This window comes from Drosophila sechellia, chromosome 3L (assembly GCF_004382195.2).
Source record: "Drosophila sechellia strain sech25 chromosome 3L, ASM438219v1, whole genome shotgun sequence".
Taxonomy (NCBI): domain Eukaryota; kingdom Metazoa; phylum Arthropoda; class Insecta; order Diptera; family Drosophilidae; genus Drosophila; species Drosophila sechellia.
This window is the reverse complement of record NC_045951.1, coordinates 15,303,921-15,327,982: the sequence shown is the minus strand read 5'-3', so window position 1 is coordinate 15,327,982 and position 24,062 is coordinate 15,303,921. Positions and strand designations below refer to the sequence as shown.

At 40.8% G+C, this 24,062-nt stretch overlaps 6 protein-coding genes across 6 annotated transcripts; 4 read left to right on the top strand and 2 right to left on the bottom strand.

Annotated features, from left to right (window-relative positions):
* Window positions 1-240: 240 nt before the first annotated feature.
* Window positions 241-2,493, top strand: LOC6605822 (protein commissureless 2). Its single transcript, XM_002030601.2, has 2 exons — window positions 241-898; window positions 1,638-2,493. The coding sequence occupies exons 1-2, from the start codon at window positions 439-441 to the stop codon at window positions 2,186-2,188; spliced, it is 1,011 nt and encodes a 336-aa protein (XP_002030637.2). The 5' UTR covers window positions 241-438; the 3' UTR covers window positions 2,189-2,493.
* Window positions 2,494-8,065: 5,572 nt separating this feature from the next.
* Window positions 8,066-11,973, top strand: LOC6605821 (glycoprotein-N-acetylgalactosamine 3-beta-galactosyltransferase 1). Its single transcript, XM_032719116.1, has 4 exons — window positions 8,066-8,454; window positions 10,656-10,761; window positions 10,845-11,129; window positions 11,195-11,973. The coding sequence occupies exons 1-4, from the start codon at window positions 8,222-8,224 to the stop codon at window positions 11,330-11,332; spliced, it is 762 nt and encodes a 253-aa protein (XP_032575007.1). The 5' UTR covers window positions 8,066-8,221; the 3' UTR covers window positions 11,333-11,973.
* Window positions 11,974-12,317: 344 nt separating this feature from the next.
* LOC6605820 (glycoprotein-N-acetylgalactosamine 3-beta-galactosyltransferase 1) lies at window positions 12,318-13,745 on the top strand. Its single transcript, XM_002030599.2, has 4 exons — window positions 12,318-12,885; window positions 12,949-13,045; window positions 13,195-13,491; window positions 13,566-13,745. Exons 1-4 carry the CDS (start codon window positions 12,485-12,487, stop codon window positions 13,725-13,727), a joined length of 957 nt encoding a protein of 318 aa, XP_002030635.2. The 5' UTR covers window positions 12,318-12,484; the 3' UTR covers window positions 13,728-13,745.
* On the bottom strand, window positions 13,523-16,313 carry LOC6605819 (polypeptide N-acetylgalactosaminyltransferase 8). Its single transcript, XM_002030598.2, has 3 exons — window positions 15,904-16,313; window positions 14,652-15,429; window positions 13,523-14,541 (listed from the first exon to the last, which is right to left on the bottom strand). The coding sequence occupies exons 1-3, from the start codon at window positions 16,248-16,250 to the stop codon at window positions 13,894-13,896; spliced, it is 1,773 nt and encodes a 590-aa protein (XP_002030634.1). The 5' UTR covers window positions 16,251-16,313; the 3' UTR covers window positions 13,523-13,893.
* A 407-nt stretch (window positions 16,314-16,720) lies between these two features.
* On the top strand, window positions 16,721-18,596 carry LOC6605818 (putative polypeptide N-acetylgalactosaminyltransferase 11). Its single transcript, XM_032719589.1, has 3 exons — window positions 16,721-17,013; window positions 17,068-17,833; window positions 17,959-18,596. Exons 1-3 carry the CDS (start codon window positions 16,721-16,723, stop codon window positions 18,571-18,573), a joined length of 1,674 nt encoding a protein of 557 aa, XP_032575480.1. The 3' UTR covers window positions 18,574-18,596.
* Window positions 18,597-18,720: 124 nt separating this feature from the next.
* LOC6605817 (putative polypeptide N-acetylgalactosaminyltransferase 12) lies at window positions 18,721-20,533 on the bottom strand. The gene is made up of 2 exons (XM_002030596.2): window positions 19,445-20,533; window positions 18,721-19,376 (listed from the first exon to the last, which is right to left on the bottom strand). Exons 1-2 carry the CDS (start codon window positions 20,531-20,533, stop codon window positions 18,774-18,776), a joined length of 1,692 nt encoding a protein of 563 aa, XP_002030632.1. The 3' UTR covers window positions 18,721-18,773.
* Between the last annotated feature and the right edge of the window lie 3,529 nt (window positions 20,534-24,062).

Here is a 24,062-nt window from a genome sequence, read left to right as displayed (position 1 = left end):
AATTACAAGATACAAGATCGTTTCACGGCGAGAGAACGTTCTCAGCGATGCGTATCCGAGCGGCAAATGAGCAAGAAGAGAGGAGTGATCGAGATCTTGGCCAGGTAGATTTGGATTTACACTCCGGATCGGATGGGATCGGATCGACTCGACTCGGCTCGGTTCGGTTCTCTCTTGAGTGGAATGGAGTTAAACTCGTGGAGCTGCTCGGCTTGACCGCTCGACGATCGGCCGCTCAAATCAGTTTGTTTGTAGACTCAGACGTCGACGGACGTGTGCGTTCGTTAAAAGAAACCGGAGACTAAGAACGATCCACGGGGTGCAGATACCGATATCGCAGCAGTGAAAGTGTGCCGCAGCGGAGACACAGTCACAACAGCAGAGATATAGATACAAATAGAGATTACACCCGCCAGCCGACCGATATAAAAGTAAACCATGGAGGAATTGCCGCGCGCATTAAACTACGAACTCTCGCACGATTTGCATTTCGATCATTACGCCGGTGCCGCAGCTCAAAAGATTCTGAACAGTGGGAGAAGTTCTCCTGAAGCCTCCACGCCGACCATCACCACATTGGATGCCATCTCCAGCAGTGATTTCCTGAAACAGATTGGCCAGCAGATCCTCACTTCCATTCAACTGAAACATCAACATCAGCTCAACGAAGTCAGACATCCGAGGAATTCCACCAGCGAGGAGATCATGGACTTCGATCTGGCCAATCGGGTGATTCTGGACAGCAGCAGTGTGGATCAGCTGCAGCAGCAGTTGGAGTACGATAAATTCATGAACGAGGTGTGGATCGGCATCGTCTTCACCCTGATCCTCATCTCGATGGTCTTCTGCATCTGCTCCTGCTTCCTGTACCATCAGTTCCGCACCTGGAAACGCAATTGTAAGTATTCCGCATTAGAAATGGGAAAATGTACATACGGCATCCATATATAGCTGTTGGTTGAGATTATGATCTTATCGACTGCGTGTTTTGATTAGCCAGTACTGCCAAAAAAAAAACACTCACAATTCAAGCCACATAAACAAGTAAAAATTCCAGTCCATTATAAACGATTTTATTGCTGAAATTAGGTGACCTGACTTCAACCGTCATCAGGGAAATATACTCCATTAGAAGTGGAAATCTTTTCGTATTTTATTCCGTCTTAAGTGCTTCCACATCTCTAATGATTCACTTTGTTACGTCAATCTTTGTTTTTTTTTTTTTTTTTTTGAGGTCGTAAAAGCAAAGTATTTCGTTAACTGTCGTCAGGTTCAAGAACAAACACCAATTTTCTGTGCTTCGTGATGCGGCCTAAAAAGTCACGAAACCTTGGGAACAAATTAGCACATCGCCAACGAAATCGCAGAAAAGTGCGGCAAAAATTTCAGAGAAATTCGTCTACCTCCAGTTTAATTCGAAAGCGGTGCCAAGGCAATTATGAAAAAGAATGCAGCGAAGAGAAAATATTTAAAAAGTTAATGGCAATGAAAGCCAGCAAATAGGGCAAAACAAATGCGGGCAGAAGCAATTGTAATATTGCAACTGGGTCGAGGTCTTCATTAATCTCGCCCAGTCAGTCAACTCCAATCCAACGAAGGCAAATACTAATAAACACTTATTAATCTTTGTTTTGCAGATCGCAACAATGCAAATGGCTCGACGCAGTCGGATGCGTTGAAACTGCATCCGGATGTGGAGGATCCTGTGCCGGAATACACCCTAGTATCTGGATTGCCCAGCTACGAGGCGGCTCTGGAGCTGCTACAAAAATCCCCGCCGTCATCCTGCCTGATTGTCTATCCGAGTGTGTTCAATGTGTTCAATAAGCAGGAGCGGAGCAGCCAGGAGCTGCAGCATCCAGGAGTAGCAACATCAGCACCACCAGCCGCACTCGAGAACCAGCTGGCACCGCAGACACCTTCGTTTTGTGATGCCACAATGCCGCTGCTGCCAGCAACAGCAACAGCAGCAGCAGCAACACATGCAGCAGCAACAGTAACAGCAGCAACAGCAACATCTGCAACATTGGCCGCTTCGCCCACGTGCGAGGCGATTAAGACAAACTTTGTGATGATGCCAATTGTGCCCAGTTATGCGGAGGTATTCGGCAGCTCGTACAAAACCGTCGACGAGAAAAAGAAATCGAAGTCGAAAGACAGCCAGTCGAAAGACGATATCAAGCGGTAAAGGTAAAGGTGAAGCCCATCCGGATACGGATACGGATACCTAGCCAAGCAACTGAGCTCTGTGATATTTTCATGTTCATGCTGGAAAGACATACCCATATGTAATTAAACTAAGCGCTGTGATTATCAAAAAGACGTAACTAAACATACTACTCGCTACTAAATGTGTTAGCTGGATAGTTTCGCCACATTGTACTTAATGATTTCGTATCCAGTACTTATGGAATCGCAAAGATGCATATTTGTTACTAGACTTAAGTAGGCCACAAACTAATTATTAATAAATTATACACTAAACAATTTAAATGATCATGGCTTTAATTATTCCTCGAGTAACAAGCACTCGCTTAAAGCTAGAAACACCGAATGGAGCTCTTCATCTGCCGCCAGCTTCTTTGATTATTATTTCGCCATCAATCAGTTGACATTCAAATTGATTCATTGATGTGCTGCAGCAACTGATTTGATTGACGCCAGGAACAGATGGCATACAAATCCTTTCGCCAGGCGCTGCCACTCCCCGCTCCACACTGAGCTTTGTAAATAGCTTCCAGCTTCGGATGCCGGAGCACAACATCAACAATCCGGCAGATTGAGATAGTTGTCGTAGATAGATAGATAGATGGATAGATAGACAGATAGAGACAGTTCGATTTGACATTGAGCTAAGGACGTGATAGCTTATTCGACTGCCGGTGCTTGCAGTGCGCTCAATGCATTTGTGCAATTGTAATTTCGCATTGATAAGCTAGTAAACCCATGTATAGGTATGCAAATCGCTGGCAGAGACAATAGACATAATAAATGATCTCAAACAGTGTTTTTTCCTAGCATCGATGCTAAGTCGGTGGACGTGACTCCCAGTTAACCCCGTGCTGGAAAACGTGTCCGCTTCCGAAGGCAATACGAATTGTGGTAGGTCTTGGGTTCTATCGCTCTATCTTTAAGAGTAAGAGGTTTTTTCAAATTTATTTCTATTTTATTTTTATTCTACGCTACACGGCGCCGCATTCCAACAGCTGAGTTGGGAAGCACTATTGCAACTAAGTTAGTATCTGCAATCTGAACAACCCGCTATCGACATTAACAAATGGCATGAATTCTATGGAAATTTATCTCACTGTGCAATGGATTTGTCGCTCTTAACCGCCATGTGATTTTTATTTATCATTATTATTATTATCGTTATTGTTGTATTTATAGATTGCCGGTTGCAGTTGCACTTGCAGTTGCCGTCCGTTTCCGTGCTTCATTATTGTTATACCCATTTGAATGGGTAAACAAATCACCGACAACCAACTAGAAATCCACATGTGAGGGTGCGAATAAATTGCATTTATGCGAGTGCAATAAAAGTTATTTATCTCGCTAGCCGTGATTCACAATCCGTGATCGGTGATCACAGGTCCGTGATCGGCGCTCAATGAAATAGGCCAAGTTCTGGGGAAGAACCTCTTGCGGTGGCATTTGCATATCGGTGGGAACAGAAAACAGACTTCGACCGAATGCCGCTTATGCAAAGCAATAATTATTAATTGCAAATGCAGTCGAGATTTACGATCGCTCTTTGTTTATTTGACAGTTTATGACATATTTCCCGATGCGAGACGCCTTACTAACTTAGCCTCATGTCTAGAACCTATGAATATCTTAGCCAGCTCACAAGGGCTCGAATGATCTATGGTTGGATTTTAGTGTCCGCCGCTTGGACTGTAAAAATAAGCGAAACCTGACCAAAAAACACGCCCACCAATTTGTCGGAACGCCACAATGTGTGCAAATTGTTTCATTAGTTGGATTTTGGGCGCCGTTCAAAAACAATGCCAAAAAATTCCAATAAGCGCGTGGTGGTCAGTGGTTTAAACAATCCACTCACGTTCTACCGGCCATAACCAAAGCTTTCAGGCTAGAAAGAAAGCCAGAAGTGTTTACTCTACTGGTCAGGAGAACAATTCTGGACTATTCAATTGTTCTGCAGTTCAGCTACTTATTATATACATATACATATACATATAATTTCATCACTGCCATTACGGGGCACAAAGCAAACAGTTCCTATGCATACTTGAAATTGTTGCTAATGAGTTTTAGTATCGGTTTTTATGTTAGCCTCGCTAATTGCCTAGCTAATGGGTTAAAGCCCAATCGGTTATGATGCAAAAATTCGCCAGTTGCCGGCCAGCAAAATGTGGCAATTTGTCTATGCTTTCACCTTGCCTCCAGACGGCATGTCCAATTTGATTTCTATTTGGAGTTTTATTTTTCGATTTGCATTTGCATTGCCGGTTTTAACGGCTGCTGCCACGAAAACATGTGTAGATCGCACCAAGGCACATCATAATATTATACAACATAAACAACATAATTAGCTCGAAATGCAAATTCGAATGGGAAGCAGCGAGAAAACGCAACCAAAGGGCAATTTATTAAAAGCCCATCCATCGGATGCATCTTTCCGATTGGTGAAAGTTGCAGGTTGCTGGGGCAGAGGGTACGGCCTAATGAAGCGGACAATTTATTAATAAAATGCACATTAGCCCACGTTTATGGCCCCGCACAACACACGTCGACTTGGCCAACTGAATTTTCAATTAAGCGCCAAAATCGTGGCCCAAGCCGAAGTTAAATTTTAAGCTGGAAGTGGAAGCTGGAAGATAACCATACCCATTCCCATACCCAAACCATCGTGGGGCTCCAATCGACTAACTCCCAACTCAGACGAATCGCCGCCGATGTTTGAAAGCGAAACCGGTTGGCCAACAGCCGCTGGCTAAAAGGCAACGTCATACGCAATATTTGACCCACTTTATTGTGCAGGCGGCTAAAACCGAAACCAAAACAAAAGCCAAAATTAAAATTGGCAAGCCCGTTCGCTGTCTCTTGGAAAACGGTCACCAATTGTGGACATCTACACACATTTCTATAAATGTTTTTTATGGTCTCAGCGTTGCTTGTTCAAATAAAATATATATTACACAAACAAGCCACGCGGCATTTAAATCGATTTTAGCCTCGAGTCGAGTAAATAGCACAAAAAAAAAAAAAAAACTACAAAAGCTGTGTAAATTGTATAGAGCCAATATTTAAATATTCATTTAAGCCCGTTGACCTAAAATCTAAAATTTATTTTAAAGTATTTAATTTTTCACGGGTGATTACCGGCGATTATAGTCATCTTTTTTTTCAGATCTCCATGAAATGTTTATTTATGCTTTGCCGAGATTCTTATTAAGAGCCATACAGTGCCTCCAATTTGTTTATCACCCGTGTCAGCTGTGGAGCTTTTTTTATAATGCCATGCGTTAAATTCAACCGCGATTTGTTTATCTTTTCTTTTTGACTTTGAGCAAACATTTCCAACTGAAGCTGGGTTGTTTGCTTGGATATTGCACTAACTCAAAGGTGAATGAAAGATCTGAAAAAAAAAACAAAAAAACAAAAAAAAAAATAAAAATGCACGCAAACAATAGCAATAAATATTTGCAACAACTTCGCTGCCAAGGCTAAGATTTTGCAATTTGATGTGTTTGCCTTTGTAAGTGGCAAGCGAGAATGCGGCGGTTGGGAAAATATTTGCTCAAAATGTTTTCCATATATGTATGTAGATATGGTGAAGTGTAGTAAAAGCTTTGCCACGCGGCTTAAATAGCGAAAAATTAAGAGCTTTTCTAGATAAATAATTTAAACTATAGTTCTGCTTGCCTGGTTTGTGGCAGACCACAAAAAGATAATAATTTGAATGCTGTATCTTTGCACACAGATGCTGAATACTGAAAATCAATTTTACGTTCAAGAAAATTAAAGAATTTTCTGATTGAAATTCCATAAAAAAATAACAATAAATTGATTTGGGCTTGGCTTCGAGTGCGGCATGAAAACGCAATTTAGGATTGGGTCAAGCATGGAATGCGAATTAGTAACTGACAAACGTTCTACGCTCCAAAAACTCAGCAATTTAACAATCTGTGCACTTCAAATTTGTATAAATTGGCAGCAGAAAAGTGCAGGCGGTTCAACTTTTATGCTTAATTCAAGTGAAATATTTACCTCGATTGCATTGCCAAACAAAAGCAAAATTAAATTCTATCTCCATGAAAATAAATATATAAAAAGTTGGAGCGTTCCGAGAAGCCTGACTAAAAGAAAAACAAATAAAAATGCAAATAAAAGTTGTCCGATTCGAAGTTATGGGCGCGCTGCAAGATACTCGAGGCCTGAACACAGCTCATAAAAACCCAACAGGAAAACTCCGCCGAACGAGTTAACTGCGATGCGCTAACTGTTCCTATCTTGGGCGCTTCCATCAGAGGAACATCAAAGTGCAGCAGTGGGGGATCGGATCGGATTGGATTTGGGACTCGGAATGGGATTGAAAAGGCACTATAAAAAAAAAATTCAAAATTCTACTCTAGTGTTCATTAGAATAAATAATAAATAAATGTACAATACGTTAACAAATGTTTTCATTATTAGAGAAATAATGTATTGGGAGTACTTAGGCTTTTATATGAGTACACTAATGTATTTTTTAATTTTTATAATTATAAAACGAACTACCTTTATAATTAATTTACGTTGATGTATTTTTTTTTATATTTAAATATTGAATATTAAAAATGGTTAGTCCCATGTCTGATCTTATACGATATAAATACAAGCTTTTCATGCACTTTAATTACCATTTTAATAGTAATTTATGAAAGCTATGTTAAGCGAGCAGAAACGCATGATTTTCAAGTTTTTTTCTCCGTGTATAAATGGGATTGGGACGCGGATTGGGAGCTCGCAGCAGCCAGCCACAGCGGTTACAGATGCAGATGGAGATGCAGACAAAGATACAGATACATATAAAGTAGGTTGCTGCAGGTTTGTTTTCCTGATAAGCTCGCGCCATGAGATTAGCCTGTTTTCCCTTCATCCTCCATCCAACAACAATTTGTTTTTCTTTTTCCGTCTTTGTCTGTTCTGCGTATTTGGCTGCGGTTTAATTTTATGGGCCAAAGATTTTATTTTGTAACTTAATGTTTGTTTGGCTCGCACGAGATTCGAAGCAGCAGGTTGTTGGATCTTCTTTTATTTTGGTACTCATCTGCTTTCAACGGAAATGCACTAAAACTGAGAGATGACGAAGAGCGGCGGACAGCCATTTACATTTTATAACCCCTTTTCCTATTACACTTTAATCGCAGCCATTTGCAGTGATAAGTATTACTTAAAAGCATTGATCTAGAAGCCATCGAATTACTTGCCAAATCGTATGATAATTTGATTGGTAACCATGGTTACTTCGTTATCTGCACCGCTAAACACACAATTGTCCCCCACCCACCCTGATTGGATTACTAAAATGCAATCAAAGCTCGCTAATCTTATCAAAAATGTTGCTCCCAGTGGCCAACGAATCGAGTAATTATGTTTAATTGGCCCAGCGAATCGAGTTAACACTTTGCGGGCTAAATAAATATTTTAATTAACTATTCAAATTGTATATGCAATCGCAAAACCATTCACCAATTCTGTTTCACTTAATAAAATTAAAACGACCACAAAATCAAAATTATTTTTTTCGCCGAAAATTTAAACCGTCACATGAATGAAGTTCATTTTTTTCGCACTAAAAAAAAAACGAATCAATGTTTAATTATAGGAACTGCTTAGCCATAGCATTTATCTTCCTATTTTGCTAAAAATCACTTAACCGGAAAAAAATAGCTTGATAGCTTCCGTTCGTTTTAAAATATCAAGCATGAGTGCACATCGACCACCGAAAATTCAGTGGGTTAAATTCTTTCTGCATACTGATAACTGTCTTATCTAAAATTGAGTTTTCCCTTTCATGTGATCAAACTTTAATAGCAGTCAGTTTAAAGCCATGACTTCACCTAGACGCGTCTATTATGGCCTTTTTCTGGCTTTAATATTGTTTTTGGTTCTCACTCTCTATATTAATGTTGGCGAAGTTGATAGAACACCTGCCAACGGAAGTAACAAGCTCATTTTGGATCCCCTGTACGAAGATATCAGGATTCTCTGCATGATACCCTATAATTATAATAGCCCAGACACTGCCAAATACGTGAAACGCACCTGGGGAAAACACTGCAATGTTTTGCTATTTGTGAGTGGGGATATCGATGGCGAGTTGGAACCCTATGTGCCCGTGATTAATTCCACGGATACGTGGACATTGGTCCAAAAGGGACTAATGCAGGCCTATCTGTTCTATGGCGACAAAATCGATTGGTTCCTCAGAGTCGAGCCCTCTAGGTAAGACCCCGTATATATTATTCGCCGGATCATAACATAATTTGAATCGTTCGACGCAGTCATAAATTTCCGAAGAGCTCTATTATCGTTTTCTTTTATCGCTAGAATATTGTTATGATATTCTAAGCGCACAACTGCCAGTACACCGAAAAAGATTTTAAGATTTATAGGGAATATACCTTAATAAAGTTTTTCATCAAATATAGTTCTTAAATCTAAAGCACAAACTAATGCCTCCGAACTTAACGACAATTTGTTTTTATTTTTGGAAAGCTTTTTATCTATATCTATTTTTAGATTTAAAGCACGCTGTAAGTTAGCTAAGAATGCAAATTAAATTACAGATAACCAATGTATTTTTACATTGTATACAATCTTACCGCTGTTGTTATTTTTTCCGTGACTCCTTATTCATTCTTGTTGTTTATTTTTATGAGCGTTGAGTTCGGTGGCCGCCTCACTCAACATATTTTGACTTCTTTCATTGATAAAGTTATCAGTCAGCCTTCGGCAGTATTTGTTTGTGCTCGCTCGAGTTTGAGTTTGGGTTTCGATTGTTGTTCGCTGGATGTTCCCGTTTACGTTAAGGTCTACATCCCGTTTTGCTGTGTCGGTTCCGTTCTATTCACTCCATTGTAGATCGATTTTTCCTCGGCTTCCTTTTGTGGTTTGGCCCACGTAGAGTTTCCTTTATCTGGAGGAGCTGGGGGAGAGATGTGCCAAGGAAGTGCGAGTATCTATAGGCGGTAGTTTATCTGTCTTTTGTAGGGGACACACAATGCACTACCCCACCCCAGGTTCCCCATTTTCCTCTGTGTATATGTCGCTTGATTGCTCTCCGGGGAGGTTTGCCTTCATAATTGGTACAAATTTCAGTTCGAAGTTGGAAAAGAATATTTTCCCATGGATTTTCATTCACGGTGCGGAATGCCATTAGCATAGTTTGCCTCAGATTATGCTGATAAGGCACAAATGAATTTCTATTCAGTGCGACTGATCGCAACCCTATCCCAATGTATTCCCCATTCAATTCGAATTTATAAAGTGCACTCTATAAACTAGACATTTATAAAGACAGGTTCAATATGTCATTCCATTTCACAGGCATTGATTAGTTTAAATATATTTGCAATTGGCGCTATCAATTTATTTTGATATTTTGCGCACTTTTCAAAATGCAATTCAATTAATCCCTGTTTACATTCAAATGCCAAGTTAATGGTCATATAAGTGCTAGAAGTTTCAATATGCCCTGCTCGTAAATGTTATTGATTAGAGCGCATTATCAATAGTTTTTTTTTAATACTGGGAAAAAATGCGTGCCAAGGGGGTCAATTAAGTGTGCCGGAGTGCTGTCGATTGAAATAGTATTTTCCTAATTTATGCCGTCATACATAATTGGAAATTTATTGGATGTGTGATGTCAACACCAGCCGTAGAATATTACAAAATCAATTGTATTAGGATTGGATTATTTATACCGCGCTTAATCGTCTCTAAAATGACTTGATAACTTGACTTGGCGTCTACTTCATGTGGTGGTCGTTGACTGGCAATTAAAAGTTTATGTCTTTAGCAAGAGTCATTAATGTTGGTAGTTTTATTAGCCGACTCTGCATTGGACATAGAAGATATTCAATGATGGCTTCTTCTGTTTCATCGACGTAATGGGAAAACAATGCGAAATTGAAACATTGTGATCAAGAATCTTTACGATTATACCCATCCCATATCCAAGTATATAGCACCTTACCTCATCGACTTGTTGTTTGGCAAATATTCAACGCAGTGTTTATGATTTTCTACGTTTATTTTCATTATTCTTTATTTTTTTAGATTTTAGCCATCGTTGTTTGCGCCGCACATTTGCGGCTTGAACTTGGACTTTGTTTGCTTTGCGTGTCCACGATTCATTCAAAAACGGATCTTGCCATGTTGTTGACACGGTTTTTCTAAATGGCAATTGTTTGCTTGTCGCTCTATCCGCACTCAATTTTTTCGAATATCCATAAGACTCACACATCCACCAATTTGGCTATTCGTACATTCGTACATATTTGCATTGCGGCTTTGTATGCACAGCAGATCAGTGATGGATTTTATAGATATGCACGATTTTGCGACGTGAATAAAGAATGAGAATTTGTTAGGTGGCCACAAAGGAAAATTTCGACTGAAGTCTAAGTGTTTTCCAATTTCAGTTTTGTAGTTGTGGAGAATCTCCGGTATATGATACACAAAAGGAAATATCAACCCAGTCAACCGATATATTTTGGCTACGAGCTCGAGAATATTGTTACACATGAGGTAAGTTTAATTTTGATGGGGATTTAAAAAATATTTTAATATTTGGTACTATTTTCGCCAACATGTTTTGTTGCGGGCTTTAGTCCTTTGTCCACCATCATAGTGGGTATGTCATAAGTCGCGAGGCCTTAAAAAGATATACGATGGCGTCGAAGGATCCTGAGAACAAGGAGTGCACTCATTGGGAGGGATATGTTGAGGGTCTGGATATACATCGGTGTTTGAGTTATGCTAATGTAACGGTAGCAGAAAGTCGGGACGAATTTGAGCACGAGACATTCCTGCCCGTTACAATGGATTACCAGTTCTTAGATGGATATGATACTATACCCTGGCTGCGCAAATTGTCTTATCACAAACGAACAGAGGTAGTACTACATTGCTATGTTTGATAAAGTTTGATAAGTAATATTTCCTTTTATCACCTTTTTAGAAAACAGTTCCAATATCCAGCCGCGCCATTTGTTTTCTGGTAGAATATCCTCCAGAAATCTACGATTACTACTATTTTGTTTATCGAATGAATATCTTTGGCAACCCCGTCCCAAACTCCATAGACTTTAGGCCGTAATAAAAGACTCACCTCTGGCAGCTGTCGACGAACTTCCTTCCTGATGTTTCAATTACTGAAGGGCTGAGAGGGCCTAGGTTACTTCCTAGTAAATCCTTGCAATCCCGAGTAACCCACATATCATGTCCATCACATAACTCATCTCACATGTGGGAAAAAGGGGGAGGATAAACGTGTTCATCAATGAATCTGTCGTCTGGCCTGGAGTCTCATTTTCCCATTCCCTTTGTCTGTGCAAAATTACTTCCGTTTTTCTTCGATTTTCGGTTTTCTTTTTTTTTTTTTTTGCCCAACTGCAAAGTGTCATTGTTACATCATGTCTGTGGGAAAGGAGATATCCGCATGAATGCAATATTGCACTTTTCCCTGCTTCCTGTAACCTTAATCATGTGTAGGCCTTTTGTTTACCTGTTAGATGAAAACTTGGCTCATCTGGAAACTTGAGCACGTAAACTGAGACATTAATATCCCACATAAGCAGAATATCGCTTACCTCGCACAGGTACCATATTTTTGGTTTGACAGTTTCACATGGAACCCGTACAAGTTGCTCTCACATGTGATTATCGAAATCTATACAAACATTTGTGGGTCTTTTGTTTTCGCAACAAAAGAGATAGGCGATTGAATAATATTTTCAAAATATATGTGACCGTGCTGTGTTATTTTGGGATGTCTAAAAATATATACGAGTATCTATGCAAATCTAGAAACGTGTTTAAATCGTGTAAAGAGTTGTAGTTTCGGATTCCACGAAGTTTGTTGAAATACGAGAAACATGACCGCCAGATGTGGGGGCCCAGTAATCGATACTCCACTTAAAGTTTGTGTAGTTTACGCAACACTTTATGAACTGACCAAACCCTTCCGGATGTAGCGACCCATTCGCCCCTTCACTTTCAACTGCAAAGTTTTGCATCAACTTGAAAGCCATTATCATCAATGAAAGACGATGGCAAAGCGTCTTCGATGCCCGAGTCGTCAGGTGGGTTAATAATTCTAATTGAAAAAGGCAATTTGTATGCGGCGGGCAAAGGGAGACCAAAGGCAGCTCCGACAGACAAAAGCACTCAATATAATTAAATTGTCGACGGACCACCCAGCGCAAATAGTTCCACCACCTGAACCGCCGATTGCAGTAATCGTTTAGAAATGCCACGACTGTTCAGTACACGGCGCCTCTTCGTGGGCGGAAAGAATACAATTTATCTGCTTATCCTGGGCACTATGTTCTATACGGTTATGTTGCACCTGCCAGGGAACTTGAAATCTCCAGAAGTCGTCGAAAGCTATGGTCCGCCGCCCTCTAGGATTTTTTGCATTATCTCCACCTATGCATATCGCCACGAACATGCCGCAATTCACATCCATCGGACTTGGGTCAGGCACTGCGATCACTATCTCTTCGTCAGCGATGACATTAATCACTACTTGGAACCGGCGGTATTTATGCATATGAATGACAAATGGCACCGAATGAGAGCCTATCTGGAGTACGTCTACAAGTATCACTTCCATCAGGGGGACTGGTTCCTCTACTGCAACGACGATAAGTAATAATGGCGAATTTTGAATGAAAAACTAATACTCTGCGTGCTAATAAATTGGCTTTTCAGTTTTGTAGTCGTGGAAAATCTTCGTCACATGTTAAGGACATATAGTCCCAAAGAGCTCATATACTTTGGATGCAAGCTGCGAACACCCAATGGTCTGGTGAGTTAGTTTCTTACTTTATTTCCTAACTTATAAACTCTAAATAATTACTTAACTTTAATAAATCGGCCATACGATATTAGCCATTTATATTTAATGAAGTTTCACTTTTATAACCCTGCTTACATATATTTTTAATTAATTTATAGGTCTTTATGCTAGAAGGTTCCGGGATTGTCTTCAGTGCAGCTGCTCTTAAGCGATTTGCACTCATGGCCCTGACCAACGAAAGTATTTGCAGTTCGGAGACGAAAGGAAATGATTTCACTAAGGAACTGGGTCGATGTCTCACAAATGTCAATGTGATAGCCGGGGATAGTCGCGATGAGTTTCAGGGACATCGATTCCTGCCTTTCGAAGCGGATTTGCATTTGGGATCAGCTATGAATGAATCCTTAGAACACCACAAGTATTTTCTGGATCATTCATACTATCCAGTGAAAGATGTGAGTTTTTAAAACTGAGTTAATGCATTGATTAGTTCATTAAATTTTTTATTTTTTTGCCGGATTCTTTTCAGATGAACTTGCCGGTCTCTTTGCATTCAATATGCTTTCATGTTCAGTATATTCTCAACATTTATGATCTGTACTACTTTGCATATAAAACTAGTGTTTTTGGAGTGCCGCTCAACTTGGGCTTTGAAAATGAAAGAATTGGACTCGAAAATAAAACTGCATAATGTGTCTTTATAATGTAATTAAGGCAAATATTCTTAAGTTATTCCAGTTATTGTAGAAATATACGCTTACATGCTCTCTCCTAAATAACAAAATATAAGTAGTATATATTTACAAATAATATTCGGCAGTTAAGGACATAGCTTTTGACAATGCCGTAAAATTCTCCTATTGTGTCTTAACATTATCCCAAAAATGTTGCAGTCTTTGGCTATTCAGATAACCGAATTTCCACTGTTGCTTATGGTTCTTCGGATCACAGACACTCGAAGTAACCGCATTTAATTCCGGCTGGGCCTCCAGGCAATGTCTGGAGTTCTGCTGTTGGCCAGAGATCACCTGATGGGTCTTGGAGTCGAAGGACCAGAACTGGTTTCCACTCTGACCATGGCATTGGTATATATGAACATTCACTCCGTGATTGCGCACCTCCAAGCAGTAGAATCCAGATCGCAACTCCCTATGATTAGTTAGGCTCCAATACTGCTGTGGACTTGGGAATACGTGGTCCGAACTACAAGGAGCTAATTTGGGTTGACCATGACTAGGATCTTTGCGATCCAGGCAGAGTTTCGGTGATGCTATACTTTGTAATACTCCCGAAGCGTATTCTGCGGGATCTAATATGGGATACAGATGGAGGAAATCCGTTGCAAGGTTATCCAAAAACCACTTGAAAGGCTTGCAGTGGAGGCGGTTCTTAAGGGCTCGTTGCTCGGCGAGATTGCCCACCGGAATCACTGTTAAATGTGGCATGTTGGCAAATAACTTGTCCTTGTATTCATCTAACCAAATCTCAGCCACTCGGCGGTAGTTCTAAAAAAAGTTTAGTTGTACACAAACCATTATTTTAAATTCAAACTATTTAATATAATTTATTATATTTATATTTATTATATTATTTACTGAACGTAAACGAAACTCACCCTTGAAATTAATTTCTTCTCGCTATTTTTATCCTTATTGGTATAGCGAACTTGGAAATTTCCGTCTCTAAAGAGATGACCAACCCTAGAGCAGGGGACTTCTAGGATCTGTCCTCCGCACAACCATAGCTTAAGACTCAGCTCGAACTGCTCGGCTCCCCAGATCTTCAAGCCCTTATCGTAGCCACCGAGCTCAGAGAACCACTCGCGTCCAATAGCAAATAGACCGCCATTCATTATGGGATTCTTATGCGGAGCTGGCATGGCTACCGCCTCTTCCTTGAGAAGTGGAAGCTGAATATAGTTAAATTCCCAGTTAAAGAAGCCCCTCGACGGCTTGCCTCTTCTGTAGGCAAAGTTATCAAAGTCAATGGTGTCTATAATAGGAGTAGTGCAGGTCCTGTTGTCCTCCAAAATGGGAGCAATGAGCGGCTCCAGCCAGCCTTTGGTGACCTCCACGTGGGAGTCTAGGAAGACCAGGACATCGGCCAGGGCCAGTTCCGAGCCCACGACTCTCGCATGCATCAGACCCACCTGGGTTGTGATCCTGCGGTGCTGCACCATATTTAGGAACTTGATCTTAATAAAGTCGTTGAGCTTCTCGTCCACTTGGGTGCTCCCGTCGTCCACCAGGATAACCTCTCGGAGCAGCTGAATCGGAGTCCGGCTCCTTAAGCTGCTCAGCGTTCGCAGCAGCACGCTCGCCTCCTCATTGTGATACGTTATCACCACACTGACCGACGGGAGCTTTTCCAGCGGGTACTTGAGCTTTTTGCAGCTGTGGAAAGATCACAAAATTCAGAGAGTCTTATCATATTAACAGTGATGACTAGTTAGCTATTTATATGAAGAAACTACGAAGTAAAGCGCGTATAGGATCTTAGCCAAAAGTACTTTAAATAATAAGTAATATAAATAATATATTAATAATAATGTATCCTCTTAATATTTTAAATATGACTAAAGAAAATATTAGCTATTTTTATAAATATACCAAGATATAAGGTAAGGTTAACTATAACCTTAACCTTACCTTATATCTTGGTATAAGGTTATAACAATCGCTTATGCTAGTTAATTATTGAATCTGAAATTTGCATTAACCAGACTATTTCTGCTTAAACATCAACGAAATGTGTTTGTTTGAGAAATGTCTCTTTAGAGCACCGACAGTACTGAATCGTATGCCACTCTTATAACGCTACAGATTTGCGCTCTGCAAGCTCTTAAAGCTTATGCTCTCGCCACTCACCTGCGATGTCGCATGTCGTAGAGCGATCGCTCAGGTGAGATGCGCTTGGAGAGCCAAGCATTGTAACCCGTTTCCCGCTGACTTTTGGCGATGGCCTCCAGCTGCTCCTCAGTCCAATTACCCCGCGCCGGGCGACCCAATGCTCCCAGATCCGGGATGACCTCCGACTCGAAGACCGCCTGCAGATCCCTTATGTCACGCTCCAAACGAGAAGTGGTCGAAGTTGCACTTTCATCACGCTCCCGCTCCAATTTCAGGGTATATAGATAGTAGATAATACTGCCGATGGCCATCAGCAGTAGCAGCGGCAACACCTTCTTCTTGTGCCTCCAAATGTCCAGGCACATCGTATCACAGAAACAAACACAGCCCTCCGGAACGGACAGTAAACTTTCGGCTTAAACCGCACAGCGTTTTGGCCAAGACTAAAGCTGGCCAACTGAGAGCATGACGAGAGCGGTCTTGGTCTTCTACACCAGTAATCCCATCTTATACGCTGAGAAAGTTTTCGATTCGGTGGCTCAATGAGCAGATCAGGGGCGGGAATATTGAAATTTCTGAAGGCCATTGGAGTGGGTTTCAGACGTTTGGCCATAAAAGCTAACGATGAATGACTTTAATAAATCCTGGCTTACTGGTTGAAAGATATCTTACAAGGTACCAATCGATTTTATAAACACAATTAGTTATGTTGGGTATCCTATAGTCTTTACTTCTCCAAATACACATTCGAATGAATTTGTTCCATCCAAACCGAATTAATGAAGGCCTTTAACAGTTTTTTTTTAATATTTATTTCAGTCTAATTTTAATCATAATGAGAACACTACTATTTGGTACACCGTGTAGCTGTGCGATTTTCATTTTAGTATATTGTATAATTACTCTATTTATCTGGTTTTTGTATACAGATAACTTGTCAAACCCTATAGTTGACTTTGAATACTTTTCAATACAAAATCTTGGCGAACTTGGAAAAGAAGCACATTTGCAAATGACAGAAACTGATTTAGTTGATGCTGAACTACAGAATGAGAAATATCAATACAATGCCTGGCTATCAGAAAGAATTCCGCTGAAAAGAGCTCTAGAAGACTATAGGGATCCACAGTAAGTACACTAAGCAAACCAATTTAATTACATGTACTAAATACTTTTTTAAAGATGCCTCAACTTCAACTATAGTTCAGAAAAAAAGGTTACTGTTAGCATAGTTATAGCCATCCAACAGGAGCATCCTCACACTCTGCTGAGAACCATCTACAGCGTTATTACGCAAACATCACCCCATTTACTCAAGGAAATAGTACTGGTTCATGATGGGCATCCCGATATTGATCTTATCCGGCACATTCATCATAAATTTCCCATAGTTATTCAGCTGGATATGGAATCTTTGATGGGAATTATTCAAGCACGTTTGACTGGAGCTAGTATAGCGACTGGAGATATTCTCGTATTTTTCAATGGCCACATGGAGGTCACAAGGGGTTGGCTTCCTCCTCTAATTGAACCCATACTGTTGAACAACCAGACTGTCACCGAACCTATTGTTGATGCCATATCTAGAGAATCGTTTGCCTACCAGAAACTGGTGGAACCTGTGCAAATGGCCTTCGATTGGCAGTTGAATCACATTTTTCTGCCCCTGGATCAGCACTCGTGGAATAGCCTTCCCAAGCCATACCCATCCTCTCAACTGGAGGGTCGTGTATTTGCCATTGATCGCAAGTGGTTCTGGCATCTTGGGGGATGGGATGAAGGACTCCGGGACTACGGAGGCGATGCTCTGGAACTCAGCCTCAAGGTGTGGCAATGTGGTGGTCTCATCCTCGCTGTACCCTGTTCCCGAGTTGGAATAATCTATATACGCGATGAGCTTGAGGCCCAGATGGCACCAAACAGAAATCCCAGCTTACAAGTCCAAAAGGTTGGTTCATATCACAAAATTATAGCCGAAACTTTCTCACGAAAAACAATTCAAATATTTCCTTAAATTTAATTTCTTTTTTCATATTTTATTCTTTACTTTTCCTGGTTTTAATTACTCTGCAGAACTTTAAGCGTGTTGTAGATGTCTGGTTGGACGAGTATAAGCTGCACTTTTATCGATACAATCCCAAGTTGAGAAACCTTACTTCAGAATCGCTGGACAAGGCGCGGGACTTACGACGCCGACTGAACTGCAAATCCTTCGGATGGTATAGAAGCCAAGTGGCGCCGCAAATCAGGAACCACATTCTTCATGCTGGTCTTACCAACTATGCGATAGGTAAAATAATGCCCTTTGTGGCGCCACATTTTTGCTTATCGATCAAGGGAGGTTTTCCTGTCATAAGAAAATGCCTCCCAACCAATTTCGAGGACTGGACACTGACGTCTCGCTGTCAACTGAAACATGGTAACATGTGCCTGGATGTGGACTATAAAAATAATGTGCGGGCTACAAAATGCACTAAAAAATTGACGAAAAATCCATGGCACTATAATTACCAGCACAGCTCATTTGTGAGCAACGGAAACAAATGTCTACAAATTGATGTCAATAAAGTTGGACTCATTTTAAGTGCTTGCGATTCTCAAGTGACGGAACAACGATGGATGTTTACTAATGTGCAGGAATTAAAACAAGACAGCAACAGGGATGTTTGCTTAAGTGTAAGCCAATAAACTTACGGAATTCTTAAGCTCTAGTTTTGATTTTACAAAAGCCAAATGGGTTTATTCCTTTAAAGCTACGACTAATGATTAAGAATTATAAACCAATTCCGAAACTTTTATAAATATATCTTGAACTTTAGATACTTTTGACCCTGCGCCGGACTTACAGTTATCATAAGGTTGAACTTTATAGTTTTTTAATATAAAATCTATACTAAATTATTTGCTGATTGCATTACACTTAGATTAATATTATCGAGAATCCACCTTTGTTTTTCGTTCGCGGCGTTGCAAATAGCAAGAAAAGTATTAAGTTCATCCGCAAACTCCAGACACTTTGTATTGCTCATTAGTTGATTGCCTACCAAATCATAATGCCAACTTTGCCGACCTCCTAGGCTGTGGCAAAAATTATATCCCAACCTCAAATTGGGATGCACTTCTGCACAAATATCACCAGCTACGCGTAGATCTTTAACATAAGTTAGTGTCCAGTTTTGAAGAGTATTATTTGTACTGCAGCGCTCTAGAAATAAATGTTGACTTTTTGCATTGATGGTCAAACACTTTTTGGGAAATCCAAGGGTTTTAACATGTCCTGAGGCATAATCCGTTCGATTTAGGGCCGTAACGTGTCTGAGACCTGGTGTTAAATCATTTATAAACTCCTTAAACGACTGGCATTCGTTTTGCTTATATAGTTTTCGCGATTCATTGAGATCCCCCGCTGAGATATTCAGGAGATGCGGCTGGTATTTATAAATGGCTGATTTTAGGTCTCCTGTCCACACTTCTATAATGCGTTTGAGGTTCTGGAAAAATTACATATATAAAAACAAGATTTTGCCATTGTTTTCATTTTTGTTGACTTTGTACATACCCTTGATTTTTGTTCACCCATTTCATGGAGATCTCCATATCGCTTTAGGTAGTCTTCATCCTTGGGCTGCAAATGACCAACTCGGGAGCAGGGAACTTGAACTATTCGACCACCAGTACACCATACTTTAAAGCTCAGCTCCAGCTCAGCAGCACCAAACCCACGGAGATTCTCATCGAAGTTCGAGATGTCCTGGAACCAGAGAGCTGGAATGGCAAAAACGGAAGTCCTTACGGCAGCCACTTCGTAGGGCCGAGGAAGGTGCGACCTCCTCGCTCTAGATAAAGGCACTTCCCTACGAGTTAAGCTCCAATCGTACATTCCTCGTCTTTCTATAGATCGTTGGTAGGCCAAAGTCTGCTCGTTCAGATTATCAAGAATGGGAGTGGCCAGGGTATAACTCTGCTCCGCAATGGTATCAAGCAGTGGGGATAACCAGCCATTTGTAAACTCCACTTGTGCATCCACGAACACCAAGTTTTCGGCCTTGGCTTCAGAGGCGGCCAAAATGCGAGCCTTTATTAAGCCCACCTGTTCAGGCAGATGATGAATCCTCGCTTTTGGATGAATATACCTGTACACATAGTTGTCGAAGAAGATGAGCGATACTTTGTCTTTCCAAAAGTCCGTATCACTGTTATCGTTCACCAGAATAAGCTCGATATATAGGTCTTTTGGAGTCCTTTCCACCAAACTATGTAATGTTCTCAAGAGTACTACGAGCTGTTCATTTCGGAATATCATAATAATACTGGCAGATTTCATCTCATCAGAATCCTCATCGTATTCAAGCTTCTGGCATCGTGGATCTCGTAAGTCTGGCAAAGAACGCCTTAGAGGAATTCTCTCCGCCAGCCAAGCGTTATATAAGTAATACCGCCAACCCTGCGTATAGGCATCGATTTCCCAAGATGGAACACTTAAATAGGAGGCAGATCCATTTTCGCCCAACCCCGGATGCGAAAGTGGTCCCATCAGGCCATCCCAACTGCTCAGATCTCTGTGTACCAGCAGGAGTACAATAAATATCCACAGGGGTAAAACAATGTATTTAAAACAGTAATTTAAAACTGACGCGATATCTTCCATGTCTATGAAATAACTGATAACTTAATAGGCGAAATGGCATTATGTATACTACTGCATGGCTATTTTAAAGCGTAACATATTAGTTGAAAGTGGAACACTTATACGAGAATGAAGTTTTCGTTTATACGACTAGAAATATCCCAATCTTATCAATATTCATTATTAAAATTATTATCATTATTCACTTAAGATCTAGATATCATAGACTTTTAAGGTAAATCCACTAAATATGTGTAAGGACAAGATTATGGTTGTCCAAACTATTTTCTGTTAATCAAAATATCATATTGAGCGATGGAAGTTTGTTAGAACTTCGACCAAATACTTTTTGTTTTAAATAAGACTTCTTGTTTTGTGGGTTTTTCTAGCTGTGCATACTCAAAAATAAATAATTTAGAAAATATTTTTCAAGCAAAAAAATTCCAAATTATTAAAGATAAATATATTATATTTCTGTAGCCCGGTACTTTCTCCACCCATTATTTATCCCAGCAAACCGCAGCCACTACAGAGTTCCCACACCCCACACCTGTCACATACGTGCGCATTATGCATCCATCATTACTCATGCCATAAACGGAATCCACTTAATCTCGCAACGAAACATCCAAACATTTATTAAAGACATCGGACGTTGAGGGTTGCCAGCGCCGGAGGTCCCATTCCCCCGAATCTTCAAGATATTCAGGCGAAAACTGCAACAAAAGGTACAATTTATAATTCGACACCCTTGCCGGCTAAGTCCAACCCCCAAGTTTTTTTGGGGGGGTGGCGCACGCCAAGGACATTGGGTGGGTGGTTCGAAAATGAAATTGCTGCCGCCCCAAAATTTGGCAAAGACCTTGAAAAAAAACACCCAAGGAACAAAGGGAAGGGGAGCTGCTTTGTGGGGACGAGGGGCTGCTTGGGTTGGAGGTGAGTGATAGAACTTTAAGCTCAAACGCCCGGCCGTATGCAATGAATATTTACGACTAGGTCCTCTGAGGATTACATTGTCGGGCTTTTGGGCCTGGGGCTTTATGCAATTGTGCGCAAGTAAAAATCTAATTTATCCACCCACCACCCAGCCGGCGTTTTGTTTGACAATTGCCTGAAATGATGGCAATGCATTGGCATGAGTTCTACGCTCTGCCGGCACGTAATTCTTCCGGTCCTTCGATCTTCCGGGGGAATTCCCCCACAAAGCAGGCTGGAAAAATCGCTTCGCTTACGCATATCAATGCACCCTTTTTTCGGACTACCGAAGTCCGTGGATTTAGGGTGGCTCTGCAGGCTCTATGGGGTGGGTGGCTGCCGGGTGGGTGGTGGTTTGGTGGCTCAGTGGTTTAAAGGTCCCAATCCTCATCATAACACCACATGTTCCGAAATTCAGCGGCGACGTGGCGTCTACTTCATGTAGATTTCTATCTATTCTATTGTCTGACTTTGTCGCGTGGTAAATTTCGGCATTCATTTCGTTTGATGAGGCGCAAAGTTGTGGAATTTATTGCGTACGGGAAAGAAGTTAAGTGGATTTTACGTAAATTAATGAGTTTCCATCGGGGGTTGATGCCAGCCAGTGGCTATTTAAATTGCTATACAGAATGTTGGTCATGGGTTGAGGAATGCTGGTAGTGCGAATGATTGCATAGGATCGCTAAACAGATCGCTGGAGGATCCCCCTGCAGTTATTGCCCTGCTGATTTATGCTGCAAATAATAAACATCAACTGAATGCCGTAAAACATTAAGAGCGCCATCAGTTGGACATTCTTCTGTCTCCAGTGGGGATACACTAAAAAAAAGGGGAAAGGTTGGTCAGAGTTACACCAAGAATGTATTTCAATATACTTACTAGTTTCAATTTATCCCAAGTGGCCAATCACTGTTCATCACTACTTGCGACATGAAAATGATAATTTTCTTATAAAATATTTAAAGTATCTGAATGTTTTTCGGTGTAACCATCATAGTGGACACACAAAGCACCCACAATAAATTTCACTTATCAAAGTTTTCGCTAGCCGGCGGAGACAAAAATGGAGCAAAGGAAAGACGCGACGAGGGCCATTCGAAAAAGAGCTGAAAAGAAACCACGACGACGACTAACTTTATTGCATAGCCCCAGTCCAGATACAGATACTCGCCCTCCACGCACAGGAGGCCAAAGACGAGCGACGACGCCAGGCGGCGGGAAAATTAAATGTCTTTTGTCAACAGACGTTGCAAAAGGAACACTGGCCAGGAGTCGGTTGATGGAGGACCTGGACCGGAGGAGGAGCGGGCTCTGGCCAAAAGACAACGAAAAGCGAACGGACAATGACGCACTTTTTGGCCAAAAAGTTTGCCCACTCTGATATGCATTAAAGACGAATCGAAGGAGGGTGATGCCGATGGTCGATGGCCGGGGCTATGACTATGGCCAACTCCAATGGAGCGCAGAGCAATCTCGCTGTGCAAACTGGCATCATAATGGGCCACTTATCATGGCAATCACTCAGCAGTCAGTCGGGGAGTTTGTCTCTGCACTGGGAGAAATACCAACTAAATTGGTCAGCCTTACGAGACTAGTTCATATTTAAAAGCCGTGGATTTCTTTTTCGTTGTAAATAATTTTAATTAATTTCTAATCAATTAAGACTGCGTAAGTGGCTTTCATGTGCAAAAGATACTCTTTAAATTATTAATTTCAACTTCTATAATTATCAAAAATTAATAATTATCTAGGAGACCATTTTAGTTACATCTAACTAGTTTAATACGAATTTTCTCCCGGTGTGAGCAAGGAGTGCAACTCCAGTGTTATGTTCATGGACACCCCAGAGCTTCGCTCCCAACTTTGCTTTACTACTTTCCGATACTCAATCGTCGTTTGCCTTTTAATACTTTGGGCAAACACATTAAATGGAAATTTCGTGCAAGAAGACCAACACCACCATCCTTTTGGCTGAACTGAGAAGCTGAAGAATAGAATGTCCTGGGGGTAGAGCTTTTCCGACTGATTTTCAGAGAGCGAGGGTGAGCCATGCAAAGTGCCGGCATTTTTGGCAAACAGCAAACGCATTTTTCATGTGACATTTGCCAGAAAGGAAAAAAGCAAAACAAACTTTTGGCCCAAGCGTAGGACTTTCAGCCGACTGTTTGATCTCTTCACATTGCATTGCTTTTCATAGTTTTTTATTTTTCCCCCATCTTTGCCGGCCTGGGAAATCCTTGCGTCAATATGCCCGAAAAACAGTTTGGACATTTTTTCTCGTTTCGAGTGTTTTATAAATAAAAGTTCGCTTTTTCTCACTCTGCCTGAATAACTCTGAGGAAAAAATTTCTGTCTGTTTACTTTGAAAATTGCTGTGATTCGGGGCAGTTCGTTTGCATTCCTTGCGAGCAGGAACAGGACCAAAAAGGGAGGAACTCAAGTGGCGTCTCTTAAGGGGGTTTAAAATTGAATGATTGTTGAATTAGCAGATTAAAATTATTCGCCCTAAAGGGAACTTTCATAATGAGAATTTTGCAGTGTGCTTGCGGTAGGGATTAAATGAATTTGAGATCTA

Bases quoted from the DNA above. Each gene is read 5' to 3' on its own strand.
- LOC6605822 (XM_002030601.2), top strand. From the start codon at position 439: ATGGAGGAATTGCCGCGCGCATTAAACTACGAACTCTCGCACGATTTG. The intron at 899-1,637 runs GTAAGTATTCCG...TTTGTTTTGCAG, and splicing joins CCGCACCTGGAAACGCAATT to ATCGCAACAATGCAAATGGC.
- LOC6605821 (XM_032719116.1), top strand. From the start codon at position 8,222: ATGATACCCTATAATTATAATAGCCCAGACACTGCCAAATACGTGAAA. The intron at 10,762-10,844 runs GTAAGTTTAATT...TGCGGGCTTTAG, and splicing joins AGAATATTGTTACACATGAG to TCCTTTGTCCACCATCATAG. The intron at 11,130-11,194 runs GTAGTACTACAT...TCACCTTTTTAG, and splicing joins CTTATCACAAACGAACAGAG to AAAACAGTTCCAATATCCAG.
- LOC6605820 (XM_002030599.2), top strand. From the start codon at position 12,485: ATGCCACGACTGTTCAGTACACGGCGCCTCTTCGTGGGCGGAAAGAAT. The intron at 13,046-13,194 runs GTGAGTTAGTTT...ATTAATTTATAG, and splicing joins TGCGAACACCCAATGGTCTG to GTCTTTATGCTAGAAGGTTC. The intron at 13,492-13,565 runs GTGAGTTTTTAA...GATTCTTTTCAG, and splicing joins CATACTATCCAGTGAAAGAT to ATGAACTTGCCGGTCTCTTT.
- LOC6605819 (XM_002030598.2), bottom strand. From the start codon at position 16,250: ATGTGCCTGGACATTTGGAGGCACAAGAAGAAGGTGTTGCCGCTGCTA. The intron at 15,430-15,903 runs GTGAGTGGCGAG...ATCTTTCCACAG, and splicing joins TACGACATGCGACATCGCAG to CTGCAAAAAGCTCAAGTACC. The intron at 14,542-14,651 runs GTGAGTTTCGTT...AACTTTTTTTAG, and splicing joins AGAAGAAATTAATTTCAAGG to AACTACCGCCGAGTGGCTGA.
- LOC6605818 (XM_032719589.1), top strand. From the start codon at position 16,721: ATGAGAACACTACTATTTGGTACACCGTGTAGCTGTGCGATTTTCATT. The intron at 17,014-17,067 runs GTAAGTACACTA...ACTTTTTTAAAG, and splicing joins GAAGACTATAGGGATCCACA to ATGCCTCAACTTCAACTATA. The intron at 17,834-17,958 runs GTTGGTTCATAT...ATTACTCTGCAG, and splicing joins CCAGCTTACAAGTCCAAAAG to AACTTTAAGCGTGTTGTAGA.
- LOC6605817 (XM_002030596.2), bottom strand. From the start codon at position 20,533: ATGGAAGATATCGCGTCAGTTTTAAATTACTGTTTTAAATACATTGTT. The intron at 19,377-19,444 runs GTATGTACAAAG...TAATTTTTCCAG, and splicing joins TGGGTGAACAAAAATCAAGG to AACCTCAAACGCATTATAGA.